The sequence below is a fragment of the Microcebus murinus genome, chromosome 14 (assembly GCF_040939455.1).
Source record: "Microcebus murinus isolate Inina chromosome 14, M.murinus_Inina_mat1.0, whole genome shotgun sequence".
Classification (NCBI taxonomy): Eukaryota; Metazoa; Chordata; class Mammalia; order Primates; family Cheirogaleidae; genus Microcebus; species Microcebus murinus.
In genome coordinates, this window is record NC_134117.1 from 36247421 (window position 1) to 36264554 (window position 17134).

At 41.6% G+C, this 17134-nt stretch overlaps 1 protein-coding gene across 5 annotated transcripts in view; it reads right to left on the bottom strand.

The window, feature by feature from the left end:
* PAPSS2 (3'-phosphoadenosine 5'-phosphosulfate synthase 2) overlaps positions 1-17134 on the bottom strand; it is an 84411-nt gene that overhangs the window by 9844 nt on the left and 57433 nt on the right. For 4 of the 5 annotated variants that reach the window (XM_012762891.2, XM_076009993.1, XM_076009995.1 and 1 more), the window contains 6 exons: positions 16680-16818; positions 16003-16121; positions 15757-15870; positions 14121-14232; positions 10000-10014; positions 5760-5965 (listed from right to left, as the gene is read on the bottom strand). In XM_012762891.2, coding sequence (XP_012618345.1) covers positions 5760-5965; positions 10000-10014; positions 14121-14232; positions 15757-15870; positions 16003-16121; positions 16680-16818 — 705 coding nt within the window. The remainder of the gene's footprint in view (positions 1-5759; positions 5966-9999; positions 10015-14120; positions 14233-15756; positions 15871-16002; positions 16122-16679; positions 16819-17134) is intronic. The other variant, XM_076009994.1, reaches the window with a different exon arrangement.

Consider the following 17134-nt stretch of genomic DNA (forward strand, 5'->3'; position numbering starts at 1 on the left):
GATCTGGTTCACAACAATGTGAATATACTTAACATTGCTGAGCTGTACACTTAAAAATGGTTAAGATGATAAACTATACTATGTGCTTTTTACCACAATAAAAAAGAAAAAAAGAAAAGAAAAAAACTCCACCATTTTTTACTCACTAAGAATTTCACTGAGGTTACTATCAATACTCTCACTTTTCTATGTCCAGTCTCAGCTGAACACATGACTTCAGGAAAGGGTAAGTGTGAAGAGAGCATAGAAACCTGTAGAAGAGCCATCCTCATAGCATCCCACACTTTATTTATTTATTTATTTGAGACAGAGTCTCACTCTGTTGCCCAGGCTAGAGTGCCATGGCAGCAGCCTAGTTCACAGCAACCTCAAACTCCTGGGCTCAAGTAATCCTCCTATCTCAGCCACCGAGTAGCGGGGACTACAGCCATGCACCACCATGCCTGGATAATTTTTTCTATATATTTTTAGTTGGCCAATTAATTTCTTTCTATTTTAAGTAGTGACAGGGTCTCACTCTTGCTCAGGCTGATCTCCAACTCCTGAGCTCAAACGATCCGCCCACCTCGGCCTCCCAGAGTGCTAGGATTCCAGGCGTGAGCCACCACGCCCGGCAGCATCCCACACATTAGGTGGCCCGACTCTGGCTCCCTTTGCTTGAGCCCCTTTCATCAGGGCCGGATTGACCCACCCAGAGTCATCACCCACTGTCTGGTCCATGATCCAGGTACTCTGAGCTTGGGAATTCTCTGCCCAATCAACCCTGAGCTCCCTGCTAGAGCCTGGGAGAGCTTCAGCTCCCAGACTGTCTTTCCCAGGTGGATCATGGACTTGGAACAGCCCTAGTTCTGAGGGCCGAGCAAGGGGAGTTTGCAGAGGGTGCAGCGGATAGAGCTTGGACATGCAGCCTTGGGTGCCCACAAATAGATCCGGAGGCCTCATAGCACAGAAGAGGCCAAGCATAGGAGGAGTTGGCTAAAGGCCAAGGGCCAACTCCACACACTATATTCTGATGCAAAGCCAAGAGGTCTAAATTTGAAACTGACTTTCCAGGTTGTTACCAAGGCATAGATGCCAGAATAGAAGGATTGAGCACATTTTATTTAACACTTTGTTAGCTACATGTTAACTTTTATATGATATGTGGGTCTCCATTTGTATTCTTGCCCTGGGTGCCACAAATGTTAGGGCTGATCCAGGTGTAATGAATGGTCCAAATTATGAAAAAGAAAAACATGATAATCTTTGTTTTTTTTCTGTAAATTTAAATATGTTTCATCTAATATTGAGGTATAATCAATTGCAGAACCATGTCTCTTTTTTGAGTCACTGAGACAAACATCGCAGAAAACCTTATTCTTCAGATACATGCTGGTCTTATAATCCTTCCCTGACCAAATCCCATAACTGCTATTTGCCATTGTCCAAGGACAACTTGGCCACATAAAATGCTAGCAGAGAAGAAAGAGGCAAGAGTGAGTGAGAAAAAGCTGATGGATTTAAAACACCTAGTGGGAAGACACAAAGATAGTGATGGTGTAACCCTGGTTCACATTCCCTGTTACACACAGAAACAGGGTTTACAGTTCAGAAGGGTTCAGGGAGTAGGGAATTGGGATAGAGCAGGTTCTCAACAGAGGCCAATTTGACTCTCTCGGTGACATTTGACAATATCCAAAGACAATTTTGATTGTCACTACTGGTTTGCTATTGGCATTTACTGTATCATTCTCTGTCAATCTACTGTATAGAGGCCAGGAATGCTACTAAATAACCTGAATTGCACAGGACAGCCCCTGCAACAAAGAATTATCTAGCCCAAATAGTCGATAGTACTGAGGTTGAGAAACCCTGCGGTAGAGAAAAGGTAATTGAGCAAGAGACTTGGCTGTATTTTCATGGCCTTCTTTCTAAACTCTGCTCAGGAAAATCACTGAACAAGAATATTTTCAAATACCTATACCTATAAATATACTCTCTCCTCCTTGCTTAGAGTTAGACTACCCACACAATTTTGAGAATTAAGACCCCAAATCCCTGGGGGTGCAGTAATTCATACTGGACACTAGAGGTCCACCTTGTGTTGCTTTATCTATCAGGGAACATAGGGTTGAACCATTCCCAAATGCACTCGCCACCCAGCCTAAAAACATGTCTGTTTGAATAGCAACGCTTAAACTATGCTTTCAGCATTTCTGGGATTGAGAGGGACAAAGGGCATCACTCTCCAACTAACCCCAGAACTGTGTCTAACTATCAGGAAGGGAGGTCCAGTGACACTGCCTAATTTCTCAGGGCTTTTGGCCTAGAAGTCTTCACCCCCTTTCAAGTGTCCTGCCAAAGGCAGAAGAGAAGCCACAGCTAGAAGATTTATGGAACAGGATCCACCAAGAGGAATGAGGAATAAGGATTAGAGAGTTCAGAGAAATAATGAAAGGGGAATTGGGCTTCGGATCACAGACAACAAAAATGCGAAAAGAAGAGGATGAGTTCAAACACTGGAGTGAAGACTAAGAATGCCATGGTGAATAGTCTCAGAGAGAGCAAGGCAAGGAAGACAGGAAAAAACCCAACATGGAGATCATGAGGGAATGTGCAGAGTGGAAAGGGAGGAACAGCTGGGGGTGGGAAGGTGGAAAAGTCAAGATGCAGAAAGGAAGAAGGGGTTGGGCGCGGTGGTTCACGCCTGTAATCTTAGCACTCTGGGAGGCCAAGGCGGGTGGATAGTTTGAGCTCAGGAGTTTGAGACCAGCCTGAGCAAGAGCAAGACCCCCGTCTCTACCAAAAATAGAAAACATTAGCCGGGCATGGTGATGCATGCCAGTAGTCTCAGCTAGTTGGGAGGCTGAGGCAGAAGGATTGCTTGAGCCCAGGAGTTTGAGGTTGCTGTGAGCTAGGCTGACACCACGGCACTCTAGCCTGGGTGACAGAGCAAGACTCTGTCTCATAAGAAAGAAGGGAAAGGAACCAGAAGGAGGGAAAGAAATGGTGGGTTCAGGAAGAGAAGGTCTTGATGGAAGGGTGCAGAGAACAGAATCAAGAAGAAAAACCTCCATGATATAAGTGGAGAAGATGTGTTCATTTCTGTGTTCTCTCTTATAGTCATGGAATCTGGAGCTTTGGGGAACCTGGAGATCACAGGAATTGAATGTCCTCATTTTTGGATGCGAAGGCAGTTTTACAAAGGGGAAACGTCAGAGTTCAAGTGCACACATCTGTCTAACCAAAGCCAGAACCCAAATCTCAGACTCCTGCAAATCAGACTCTTCTTCCCACCGCACCCACTTCCTCTCATCAGTGCTGGTATTCCAGCATCTCTTGTCACAGGAGTGGACAGGACAGGTACAAATTGCTCTGGGACGCACCCAGTCATGCTTATGGGTCAGGGCTGACTTCTGAAAGGAGGAAATAAGGTGTAGAGGCAGGGGATGGAGGGAACAATGTCCTAGGTTGAAGGATGAGCCTGTGAAAAGGTAAGAGAGAATGATTTAATGACCAGCTCCAAAAGGACTGCAGGAGAGATTTGTTGGATGGTGGTGGCAAGAGGCTAAGAGGTAAGTCCTATCTTTACAAAGGGGTTCCCAAAGAAAGGCTGAGTGGCTCACTTGAGGAGAGACCGAGAAATGGCCAGCTGGTGAAACAGTCAGAAACACAAAACATTTGTTAATTTGGTTTGCAATCTTATATGGGCATGATTCATGGCTACCCAAAGCAATTGCAATATTAGTATCAAAGATTGCTGATCGCAGATCACCATGACAAATATGATAATGATGAAAAAGTTTCAAATACGGTAGGAATTAGCAAAATGTGACACAGACATGAAGTGAGCACTTGCTGTTGGAAACATGGTACCGATGACCTTGCTCAATGCAGTGTGGCTACAGTTTGTAAAATAAGCAATATCTCTGAAGCACAACAAAGTGAAGTGCAAAAGACTCTTCAGTGTTTTGTTTTGTGGTAGTCATGTACAGGTGCATGTTAGACCTGAAGACTGGAAATGTCAGAGCTGGCAAAATGAGAACGGCCACTATTCTTTGAGTCACTGAGTAAAGATAAGATCCCAAACCTATGTTAGGATCAGGAAATAAATGACCAGAGACGTAAATAATTAAGGCCCAGAACATGATATCCCTCAAACAGCTTTTAGTCAATGTCCAACTATTTCCAGGACTGCCAGTTTCTTTGAGAAAAACTGTTCACCTGATTTGATCTGAAAGTATGTAGAGATAAAAAATGCTTATCTGCAGGGTAGATAGTTGTGTCTCATAAATGAAAAAGCTGCTTTGCTTGCCATTGACCTTTTGTATTTAGATAAAGAAGGTCTTCAGCTGCCACCAAAGGGACCTTGAAAAGATCCATCCTGTGTGAAACGTTTCACAACAAAAACAAAAAATAGACAAAAAAAAAAAAATCTTTTTTGCAGAGTCATTGGTGTGGAAGAGACAGAGTTATTTTGATTCTCACCCCCTCCTTTTGTAAATAAAGAAACTGAGGCCCAAGAGAGGATGTGCCTTGTCTAATCACAAGGCTTTTTAGAGGCTCCAGGGGCTCAAATTGGTCTCTATTCTTGTGAACTGCTCAAAGTCAGTTCCTGCAGCTGAGGAATTTGGGAAGTCAAATTAGTAGTATATGACTTTTTTCATTTCCACCCTAATGCTCTTATCTTGAATGAGGGATGGTTTTTGCACTCAATTTCACCTATTTTTCTTTATGGCAAATGAACCACACCCAGAAATTCTATAATGCTCCCCCTACCTCATCACCAATAGCACTCAGAAATTGTGAAGGAATCTGAGTTTTAGTCTGTTTTGCCTCTAGGTATGATAGACCCTACATGATCCTAATCAGATGAACACGTATTTTCAATCTTAAAAATATCCAATGAGAAGGCCGGGCGCGGTGGCTCACACCTGTAATCCTAGCTCTCTGGGAGGCCGAGGCAGGCGGATTGCTCAAGGTCAGGAGTTCAAAACCAGCCTGAGCAAGAGCAAGATCCCGTCTCTACTATAAATAGAAAGAAATTAATTGGCCAACTAATATATATAGAAAAAATTAGCCAGGCATGGTGGCGCATGCCTGTAGTCCCAGCTACTCAGGAGGCTGAGGCAGCAGGATTGCTTGAGCCCAGGAGTTTGAGGTTGCTGTGAGCTAGGCTGACATCACGGCACTCACTCTAGCCTGGGCAACAAAGTGAGACTCTTGTCTAAAAAAAAATATATCCAATGACAAAACTGTGACATCTTCCCTCTGGAAACTCTGCCAGTTTCTGTGCTGATTTTTGTTTACTGAAAAGATGTCATTGACCTCTCACTGGTCATAGAACACGAACTCAGTTCTCATTCCAGTGGTTGGTTGGGCCCAGTCTGGACGAAGATATTAATTTTCCTTGTGCATTTTAAAGATAGATAGGGCTGCAAGCTCTGGCTGTGGTTTTATAGATAGCTACAGCTATAATTTTGCTCCTCTACTTATGATCGCAGTCTAATTTACCTACCTGGTCCCATTGAGCAGAGGATGTCAGCTATCACTGGATCTGAGGACTCAAGAGATCATTGAGACCAGCCCTCAAACAGAAAGACATTTCTCTGCCACTTTCTAAAAAGCTCTCCCAAGACAAAGTCCGCAAACCTGACCTCAGAAACGCATTCTCCGTTCTAACTTTAGTTTCTGAGTCCTTTGAGGAGGAATTAGAAAGAATTATGTTTGGCCTAACTTGAAATAGATGAAGAAAGCCCTTCCAAAGTTTTGTGACTTACTTTGACGTGGGGGAGGTTTGTGCATGTCGTCCCCCACACCCTGGAACAACGCTCCTCCTTTCTATGTTCATAGAATTCGGGGTCTTGCAAGATAGCCACCCTCCGTCCACCGTATGCCAGGGCAAACTCACTGCACCCTTCCAGTCGTGACTTATCGTCCGCAGAGACGGGCAGTACGATGGGGATGCTCATGTTGATCACTCCATCTGTGGAAAGAGCCAAAGTGATGCATGAATGCTGGATACAAGGTGGGTTGTCCTTGAAGGATGACTCAAATATGCACAATGTCCCTTCCAAACGTCTCCTTCAAAAGGCATTAAGACCCTAGTCCAATATGGTCGTATTGGCTGCACCAGTTTCTCGAGAATCTATGAGAAGTCGCTTCCCAAAGCAGGAGATGGGGCATATGTAAAACGTGGGCTGACTTTCAGATCACAAAGTTGGGCTCAGTCAATGATTTAACTTTGGGGACAAGGAGGAGATATCTCCCTTCCGGGTTCTCTTTTTAAAGCTTAGTCCTGACCTCAATGCACTAGAGAGTTCAAAGTCTTTTAAAATCTAATTAGACAAAATAAAGCTGGCAAAACAAACCAAATCCAAAACCACTAGTCTTTCTTGGAAATGAACTTTGTTAAAATGTCATGCAAGACTCTTATTTTATTACCTGTTTAGGCTCTATCTGCACTACCAATACACTGAATTAAAAGGACAGAAAAAAAATTAGACAATTCACATTAAGCTACAGGACCCAAAATAAGTGATCCTCCTGATGTTGTTCACTGTGGTCAAGGCCCAGCATTGCCTTTAAATGTTTTTAAACAGACGGGTAATTTCACTTATCTCGGGATCTCGAGTCTTGTTAATTCAACTGCAGTTGAGAACAGTTAAAAAACAGAGGAGCGAAAAATGACATAAAGTAATTTATTAACATGCACACACATTCTTTTGAAAGTGAGCCCCTCTCACCCTTACGCTGAGTCTCTTACCTTAACAAGAATTTAAATGAACTGGGTAAATCTGCTTTCTCAGTACACAACACAACAAATTAGAAAGTATGGAATGTGATGTTCAGAGAAGTTACATCTTCAGCAGCAAGAAATGTCGAGTGACAGATTGACCACAAAGGAAGAGACAGGAAAACTATTTTAAAAAGAGACACAGAAACTGTGATGGTTAATTTTATGTGTTAACTTGGCGAGGCCATGGTACCCAGGTTTTTGGTTTGACATTATTCTAGATGTTTCTGCGGAGGTATTTTTTAGATGGGATTGACATTTACATTAGTATACTTTAAGTAAAGCAGATTAGCCTCCATAATGTGGGTGGGCCTTATCCAATCAGATGAAGGCCTGAATAGAAAAAGACTCATCTCCCCAGAAGAGGAATTCTGCCAGCAGATGGCCTTTGGACTCGAACTGCAACTCTTCTCTGGGCCTCCAGCCTGCCAGATTTTGTACTTGCCAGCCTCTTCAATCATAGGAGCCAAGTCCTTAAAATATCAATCTCCCTTTCGATCTCTGTCTCTCTGTATCCCGTTGGTTCTGTTACTCCAAAGAACCCTGACTAATACAGAAACTAAAAATACAGAGTTGGGGGGTCCTCTAGTGTGGGGTGCCACCAATTCCACAGGTCTCCCAATCCTCTGGCACCATTATATTAGAGCCCGGTTTAATAACTGGTAAAACTAATGACAAGAGTCAGTTTTTAAAGTTATTTTTTTATGTCAATATATTCTTTTTTTTTCAAGTGAATAAGTTTTTTTAGTAAGAATATTTTGAAATGTTTCTGGATAAAATAGTTTAAAGATGTAAATTTTGTTTTTTTGTTTAGTTTGGGGCTTAAAATTTGGCCCTCTAAAAACACCCCATTTCTTCATAATGCTAGATAATGTCAAAAAATTATAAAACTGCATCCCCCCTTTTGTAACAATGCCCTAACATTCTAACAAATATGCCAGTCTCCTAATTACACTTACAAGTAAGAAAATGAGGGCCCATGGATAAGTGTGTAATACAAATGAATATTAGGGGAAACTTTTGCAGGAGTTCCCAAGTTCAAGATTCAGAAGGGAATGAAAGGAAGGAGAATAAAGAAAGCATTCAGGTCCAGAGAAAACAAATACAATTATTTATGGATCTGAGGAAATATGCCATAGATTAATGAAGTCATTTAAGCCCAAATTTCAAATCCAACATTTATAATTGCTCTGACAGAGTTAAAGATGTGAGTTCTATTCCTTTGGGGTATAATACTCTGCCTAGTAGCTATGAAACCAAACTTTCCAGGCATATATCATTTTGTACCTTTTAAACACTCTCCAAAAAGCACTACAACCTAAGGAATGTCACAGAATATAGACAGCAACTGCCAGCAATAAAGAAATCCAGTCTATCATAAAATCCTGCAATATGCTTTGGGATCCTTTATTGACCACGAAGTAGCCACTGTGCACAGAAAGTAATGGTTTTGTTGTTCAAATAACTCTTTGTTTCAAAGTTCAAGAGTAGCCAAGTCCTTTACAAATAACAGTAAACTCAAAGTCAGGAGCTCTCCCATTTATTTATACGTTCAACTTCTCTGAACTCAATTTTCTCACTAGAAAAATGGTATCATAAATAATACGTACCTCCCTGGGTTGCTGCAAGGGGCATACCATAAAGCACTATGCTAATGAGAATTTATGATGAAAGATAATTAAATCCACCACATAGAGTCCAGGTGAGGAAAAGGGAGAGAGACTGGCAGAGAATAATACATTCAAGGATGCTGATGTTCTAATTAAAAGTCTTGCTTTCTATACATTGCTTACTGACCACGCTACTGAAAGAAAGCCCACGATACTTTCCACTGCTTATAAAGAGTGACTTGATCAAAATAAAGTAAAGCAAAATGCAAAGTAAAATGTGAGGCACGGTACTGGAGAAAGCCTAGGCCTGCTGGCAACACGCCTGCAACAATGTCTTGCATCAAGTGTTCTGGGTTGAAATCCAAGGGATACTTCGCTTTCCTGTTGCAGTCTCCTCCTTCCATCCGATGTAGCCTCTGATCCACCTTCATCTTGGCCTTGAGTGAAAATCCAAAATGCCAAAACAGCACTCCCTGGCAGGTGTCACAATAAGGGAGCGAATGTGTGGGATGTTATGGAAAGGAGTTTTGCCGTGTAATGATGCCAACTGATCTCACACGCCTGTAGCTACAACTCCACGTGCATATAAGCAGATGTGCTGTAGTGTCCCTATCATCTTTATCAACTTTTCTAATACATAAATTTATCCAACAATTTTACTGTGCTGAAATATCCTCCGTGGCTTTCAACATCGACTGGGACTTTCAACCTTTCCTTTGTGTGCTTCAGCTCTGGTAGGAACTGCCTTGATTATTTTATTGTGGTATATCTCATTTTGATAGGAGAATATTGCGGTGTTTTAACAACAGTAAGTCCAACAGATAATGTCTTGTTCAATGGAATGATTTTTCTTTTGCTTTAAATAATTTTCAAGCCTTCTGGTTTAGCCTCAGAGATCTGCTTATTGGTTATTTGGGGCTGTTTCCATGCAAAAACTAAATTACTGTTTATTCCTTAACTAGGCTCTTTAACAGGCAAAATAACAATGATGAGAACAACACCAAAGGTAAATGATATCTTTAGAATTTTACCTTTTCATTCTGGTACAATGCAGAAGTTTACAGTCACAGCAAAAGTATATTGATTCCTGGTTTTATCAGTATCAATCATGGTAGCTTGAAATTAAATTCATGCATAATCACACATTGCAAACAAATGAAATATAATCGTACACAATCCAACCAGGTGCATCCACTTTCAGTTGCATCTAAAATGGATTTATTCTTCATCAATTAAAAGTCTTTTATAAACACAGTGGAAAAAAATATTCCAGATTTGTGAAACTAGAAGAGGATCGCCAGTCATTGGCAAGGGATCACAAATTTGAAAGACTCAGGAACAAAATGTACAACAAAAATTTAGAAACAAGTTTACTCTTGTCAGCAAAATACAACATTATAAACAGCAGCTGCATCTGATCCAGAAATTTCCTGTCCTTTGGAGTCCAATCAACAAAAGAATGCAGTATTATTCTACTATAACTGGTTGGATCATGAACTGATAGTGATTCCAACTGGTTAATGTGGATTTTTCTTTTTAGATATGTTCTTAACCATTTCAAATTAATGTAACATGTCTAATTATAATAACTTCTTGGAAAGTTAAAGTACATACCAGCCTGGACCATGCCTAGAGAAATACAAACACAATTGAGAAATATATTTTCAGCTCTTTACCAAAATAATCTTAGAGCAACAATGTCAAGGAATAAATTCCTACTATGACACTTCACACATACAACATACAAATACATTGAGCTCTATGTTATGCTATTTTTTAAAATAGAGGATACATGATAGCAAAATAGCTGGTGAAATCAGAATTTGTATGGAATATTGTTCGATACAATCCAAAAGCATTGTTCAGATAATTATGTTTTAAAATAATCATAACATATGTTAATAGCCCCTCCAACTGCAGCAAGAAATTCTTTCTTCCAAATATGAGATGTTAACATTCACTGTCAAATGGTTTCCAAACCAGGTTCTGGGGAAAGGTATAGAAGCAAACTGCTCTAGAACTTCCTAGTATCCCAGATGTTGAGAGGACATGAAAGTATGCCCAGTAGAACAAGCACAAATGTTAGAGCTAGGGTAACCTGGACTTGAGTCCAGGCTTCAAGTAAACTATTTAATCTTTCTAATACTTATTTCTATATGTGGACAAAATATCTTTACAGTGGTATTATACAGATTAAATGTGATAACCTATATCAAACTGAAGTGTCAGAACACAGTTGGTGGTCTAAATACATGCTTGCAGTATATGTGGAACACTTTTACACCCTGCCTTGGAAAGTCTTGATTTTTTTTTTTTTTTATACAGACAGGGTCTCTCCTTGTCACCCAGGCTGGAATGCAGCGGTGCAATCATAGCTCACCAGAACCTCAAACTGCGGGGGCTCAGCAATCCCCCACCTCAGCCTCCTGAGTAGCTGGGATTACAGGTGTGTGCACCACCGCACCTGCCAAGACTCCAAGTTCTTTTAACGGTGCGCAGTGGAGGTTTGCTCATAATAGCTAACATGTATGGAATATTTGCTGTTGACATAGGCATTCTCTTAAACTTTCAACACCCCAGCGACAGTTATTACCATCCCCATCGCACAGATAAGGGCAATGAGCTGGGAGAGTTTAAGTAACGTGGCCCAGGCTCACAGGTAAATCACAGACACACGAGCCCAGACAGTTTGACTCCACAGTTTACACTCTTGTCCACCAGGAGATTCTGCCTCTACATAGGCCAAAACTAAACTGAGATACAGAAAGCGGTAGAGGTGGGCAGCACGACACCTTTGGTGTCTATTTTTATTAATTGATTTGCTAGGAGCTGAGGAGTCTTCTGGAGAGTGTGCGGAGCTCTGAACCCTGACTGCAACTGGGGCTGCCTGAGTATGTCCAATGGACTGGCTGCCGAGGGAGATGGTGGAGCCAGTGGAGAATTCCCAGGGAGGGGGAAAGAGTCTTACAGAAAGTTTCAGAAACAATCCTGCAAGTTGGAAGGGGGAGGGATTATGGAAATAGCACATCTGGTCTTGACCACCTCCCACCCCCTCGACATAACCACACTGGAGCCACAGGAGGATCATGGGATCCATACGGATTAAGAGAGTTGTGGCACTCAATTCTCTAGCACTGTGTGACTCAAGGAACCTCCTAGACAGTCTTCATCTGAGGTCAATAGAGAGGAAGGAAACATTCTTCCCATGCAAGAAAGAGTCATAAACCGCCGCAGTCCTGTGGGTACCAAGAACTGTAGTGGCCGGAGTGTCTGGGCAGGATCTGCACGTCTGTCGGTGCAGAGAGCCACATGGATCCACGCAGCAAGTGGCACGTGGCTGTGGAGCTGACTCGAGAGCACAGGAAACACACCTCTGGGGACTCCCACAAACACTGGGTATAGGCTTGGGAAAGAACTGGGATTTCTGCATGAGCAGGTAGGAGCTTAGAACTGGTGGGATCCAAGTATTAATGGGAAAGTGACCTTATTCATGTCCCCAGACCAGTGAGCATGGCAGGGGACAGACATCTGCATTACGTGGGAAGTGGAAGCAATAATAAGTGCTTCATCCACTGCATGGTAGTGAGCACCAAATAAGGAATAGAAAAGCAATGTGTTTTTGCAATGTGAGAAACCCTATAAAATGAAATTGAGATGATGTGAAAAGAAAGGGAAGAGATTTTGCCCAGATGATCCACATGGATTATCTGTATTAGCTGTTCTTCATCTACATGAATCATAAACTCTTTTAAGGATCCATCAAGGCCAGGCACAGTGGCTCACACATATAATCCCAGCACTTTGAAAGGCTGAGGTGGCAGGATCGCTTGAGGCCAGGATTTTGAGACTAGCCTGGGCAACATAGCAAGACCCCGTCGCTACAAAAAAAATTTTTCTAAAAATTAATCAGGTGTGGTGGAGCACACCTATAGTTCTTTGCTATTTGGGAGACTGAGGAGGGAGGATCATTCGAGGAAGGCGATCATTCGAACGCCCAACCGTTCAAGGTTACAGTGAGCTATGATTACATCATTGCACCCCAGTGTGGGTGACAGAGTGAGACCTTGTCTCTTAAAAAAAAAGAATCCATCAAAAGTCATAAACTCTTATCCCACCATTTTGCCTATTTTAGGATGTTTTCTGTTACCCAACCTTGAACTCCTAGGTTCTAGGGTAATGACCCATGATTTCCATTAACATTGACTTCTGCAACCGCTTCCACTGCCCTGATTATTTTTCCTTGTGGAACAAATACTTGTCAAAGGTCAGCAGCACTATCTGTAATGAGTTCCCCTCCTTCAATGTGCTTCACTCATCTTTTGGCCACACCTCTGGTTCATGTGCTCATAATCGACCTCTTGTTCATGGCCGGCTACTGAGTCCAGTGACATTTATTTGATGCAGCCTGTATTCAGCATGTGTCAAAATCAAGACAGCAAGATAAATACCAGCCTTCCCGGTATACCACGTGGGCCTTCTAGATTCTATTGGAAAGGGCACCTGGAGAGCAGCCTGGTGGGGAAAGCACAGTGGGCCAGGAGTCCGGAGATTCTGGACTCTGGTCTAGGGCCCGGATGGACTTCAGCAAATCACTTAACCTGTGGTCAGTTTCCTCATCTGTGAAGTGGGATAGTAATAGTTGCCTGTTTTCTAGGGCTTTTGTGAGGATCAAATGAACTAAGTACTGAGGAGATGCTTTGAAAACAGAAGTACCATAGAGATAGGCATTCTTATCATAGTTAAGGCAAGCAAGAAGTAAACCAAGTGTCTTTCTGGGATGTTAATTAATCTGAGAACTGAAGGACTCAGGTTTCGGGGCATTGTCAGCTACAGCAGAGGAGTAAGGGGGCAGGGAATCGTTCTGAGCAGTGTTTGAGGGCTGATTCTGGCTTTATGCCCCGTTCCCCAAGCACAGGCACAAGCCCTGAACATGAAAGTCTCTCCCAAGAAATAATATCTTACTTGATTTTTCTTCCTAAAGGTTTAGAGCCCTGCTCAGTTTTATAATTTCAGTGTGACTCTATCCCGCCCTCTTCCCCACGTAGCAGCCATTCGCCAAGGTCTTGAAATAGATAAGTTACGTTTGATAAGCTCAGGCAGTTCTAGGAAGGAAATGATCATAGAAAGGTCCGGAAGTCTTCTGAATAACACATGCTTCCGATCTTGACCAGATCAGTTTTCTAAAGGCCATTTAGCCTGGGCCAGAAAGCCAGAGAGCTGCCTTAACACTCCCTTGTTAGAGTTTGGTGGATGAAGCCATCCTAATGTATTTCATGTATGGGCTCAAACATCAGCACGGTAGCATCCACCCATGAAAGCAGCTGCTGCAATAATGCTTGACGGGGACAACCTGGAGAATGGGAGGTGCCAGGTGCGACCATGACACGTGCTGAGCTCATCATGGCTGTCCCCAGATGCTCCCCAGCCACAGGCCGTGGGGCTTCTGTCCACTGCCTTCTGAATATCAGGACCAGCAGAGAGCAGGCAGAGGTGAAACAGACTTAACCTTCTCTTGGGCTAAAGCCTTCATTTTGCAGTTCCTCAGTACTAAATAATAATCCTTTGGGAACAACCAAAATATCCTAAAACTTGAAGCCTATACACAATAGAATGGGGCACACCATACATGATCTAAATATTTTTGCAAACCAAAGACTAACATTTCCTGTCAAATGTCTGGGAAAGATTATTTTTCTTTAACAATAAAGAATAAGAAACAACAACAAAAAACATACCATCTAGCAGGGTGCCAAAGTGTATAACCTGCAAGTACTCCTTCTCCCGCATAAAACCTTTGAGGGGAGTGGCCCAGCCTTCGCTCAGAACTTGGATCCACTGCAGATCCAGCTGCAACACACGAAAAAGCAGGTGAGCATTCCCATAAAAATTCTGTTTTTCAGGCATCTGGCCTTAGGGCAGTCCTTTCTTATTCAGTTGAGGGGAAGATGAGAACAGAACCTTTGTTTTAAGTGTTCCCACACTTAGACTAGTGATCTAAGGGCCAGCCAGGTTAAAGGCTAGAACTTTCCTGTGGAAGAGTGGAGAAAAGATTTTAAATTGAGATGATTTATTCGAACACTTTAAGCTGTATCTAGTCCTATAATGTGCAACTGACTTGAAAATTCACTGTTTATTCTTTCTTTCTTTCTGCCACAAAAATTCTAGTTTGTATTTTTTTTTTTACCAGATATACTGTATTTTTTCAGTCAACTTACTAAATGGAGCAAACCATTGACTCTAAGATAAAGTCCAAAGTTATTAGTATGATACCAAAAGCCCTTCAAGTTCCGGCCCCTGGGGCTCACGTAAGGACTTTCATGTCCCCAAATGGGGGCCTATTTTCCAGCAATGCCAGACAATGTATAGTCTAAACACACATATGGTTTTGGGCTTGTGTTCTACCCATTCTCCTCCCTACCTCAAACTCCTATTCATCCTTTAAAACCCAGCTTATGGGTCATTGCTCTTAAACCTTACCTGTCATCCCCATGACCAAAAGAATTAATCAATAGCTTCTTTGAACTTCTATAGCTTGCAGATCATTCTGTTATTGGAACTATCACAGCACGCTGTAATTATAATTATGTGTTTACTCATCTGCCTGGAGCATTGAGGTGCTCAAAATTTATTTTACAGAGTCAGAGAGTTCTCTTTATTAATTGGTCATGACTTATTAGAGTGTAGGCTCTTCATGAGCTGAAGCAGTTTCCCTAATTACCCTGCTTCTTATAAAACCTCCAAAATGTTAATAGATAATAAAAATGTACCAGTGAAGGCTTAATCACCTCATATGGACCAACTAACACTGATCCATAAAAAGGCCAGGTGCAGGGCAGTTTGCTGGGGCTGTATCTTACATATCCCAGGTAGTAAAATAAAATCAATGTGACCAAAGCTGTCTCCCTCTCTCCCCAGACTGGACTTTCCCTGATGAAGGAAGAGTAGGATTTGTAGCATAGAAAAAACTGAGGCATTCTCATCACTTTAGAGCAGGCTTGCTTTTTGTTTTCTTCAAATTCCTTCTCAATTGCCCAAGAAGCACTTGAATTCTGAACAAACTGTTTTCTCAGCCACTACCAACAAATAATTAGTGGCCTGACACCTGCACTTTGGCATAATAGAAGGTATGACAGCTATGTAAAATTGTCCTATGCAAATATAGAAGTTACTTTTCCAATCTGCCTCCGTGGCAACTCTTGGTGAGAGATTGCTTGGAGAAGAGGTAAAAAAAATGACAAAAATGATGTATTTTTCTTCATAGACATAACACGTACCTTATTCATAACTTCCTTATTGTTAAGAGTAATTGTAAATGGATTATAATGACTGCTATTAAGCTAATTGTCCTTGGACCAATCTGTACTCGCTTACCTTAGTAATTGATAACGAAGGGAGAGTTTTAGCCTCAGCTCGAACTTGGTCAAGTTTGTTTTCCGGCACAAAGAGTTCATGGATGCCTTTGATTATAGTATGGGGTACAATGTTCTGAAATGAAACGGGATTGGTAACAATTTGAAATGAACACTGAAAAAAGGAATGTTTCAGTAAAGAAGCATAGATTATTTTTCATGACTTTATTAAATTTAAAAAAAGACAGAGAGACAACAGTTCACCTACCTGCTCTTGCAGAAGTTCCACCACCTGCTGGACACAGTCACTCACTGAGGACAAATTGGTTTTAAGGACAAGCTCAGGAGTTTCAGGTTTCTCATAATCAGAGTCAATACCTGTAAATCCTACAAGACATAAGGGTGAAAATGACATCTGTACCAACAGAATAATATTTTTAATCAATAAAGCATAACACATGTTGGAATAATGTGTCAAACTGAGAATTCAGATTATAACAAAAAAGGTCAAACAGCCATCCTTGACCACTAGGCATAGGTATGAAAATATACAGCTGTATTTTCAATATAGAAAGCCCTAAATTATCAACAAAATCTGGCTAGCTAAGTTCAAGGCTTCTACAGCTGATTAGAATTAAAGAGGAAGATAAAAAGCAGAGAAATCTCTGAAGTACGCCCCTACACACACACTCACCATGTACTTATCCCATTTAGTTCTCTGAACTTTAATACTTGTGGCTAAGGTGACAGTTCTTAAAAGAAAATAAAACCCACATTTTAATAAGCCCATGGACATATCGAATATGTTATGATTTGATAACAAGTTGTGTATGTTACATGCAATTTTGGAAAACAGAGTTTGCAACTTCAGGCAGATTTCTGAGGATGGAATAAGGACCCATAGCCCAAGGAACTGGCAAAGGCGCCACTAACTAGATCTCATACCTTTAATCTCCCCAGCTCTGGCCCGTTTATAGAGGCCTTTTACATCTCTGCTTTCACAGATATTTAAAGGTGCATCTACAAATATTTCAAAGAATGGCAGTCCTGCTGACTCGTGGATTTTGCGGGCATTCGCGCGATCCTGAAAAACAATTACATTCAACACATGAACTGCCATGTGAGTTGTATTTAACTCACACCAGTTTTGAGCCCGGGGCCTCATGGAGCATATATAACTCACACATCTCTTTACCTTGTTGATGTTCTTATTGTTACAATTAATATTGACAATTTAATCCTAAAAACGTGGATTGCATTGCATATAACTCACGCACAGAAAACAATAAAACACCGTGGCCCTAAGGGAAAAAAAACTGTTTTTCCAAGTGGGGCAGTCAATGTGTTAAAAATGCAGGAAGAGGTTTCACAAGGAAATTCTTAGTGACAAAGCATTGTGT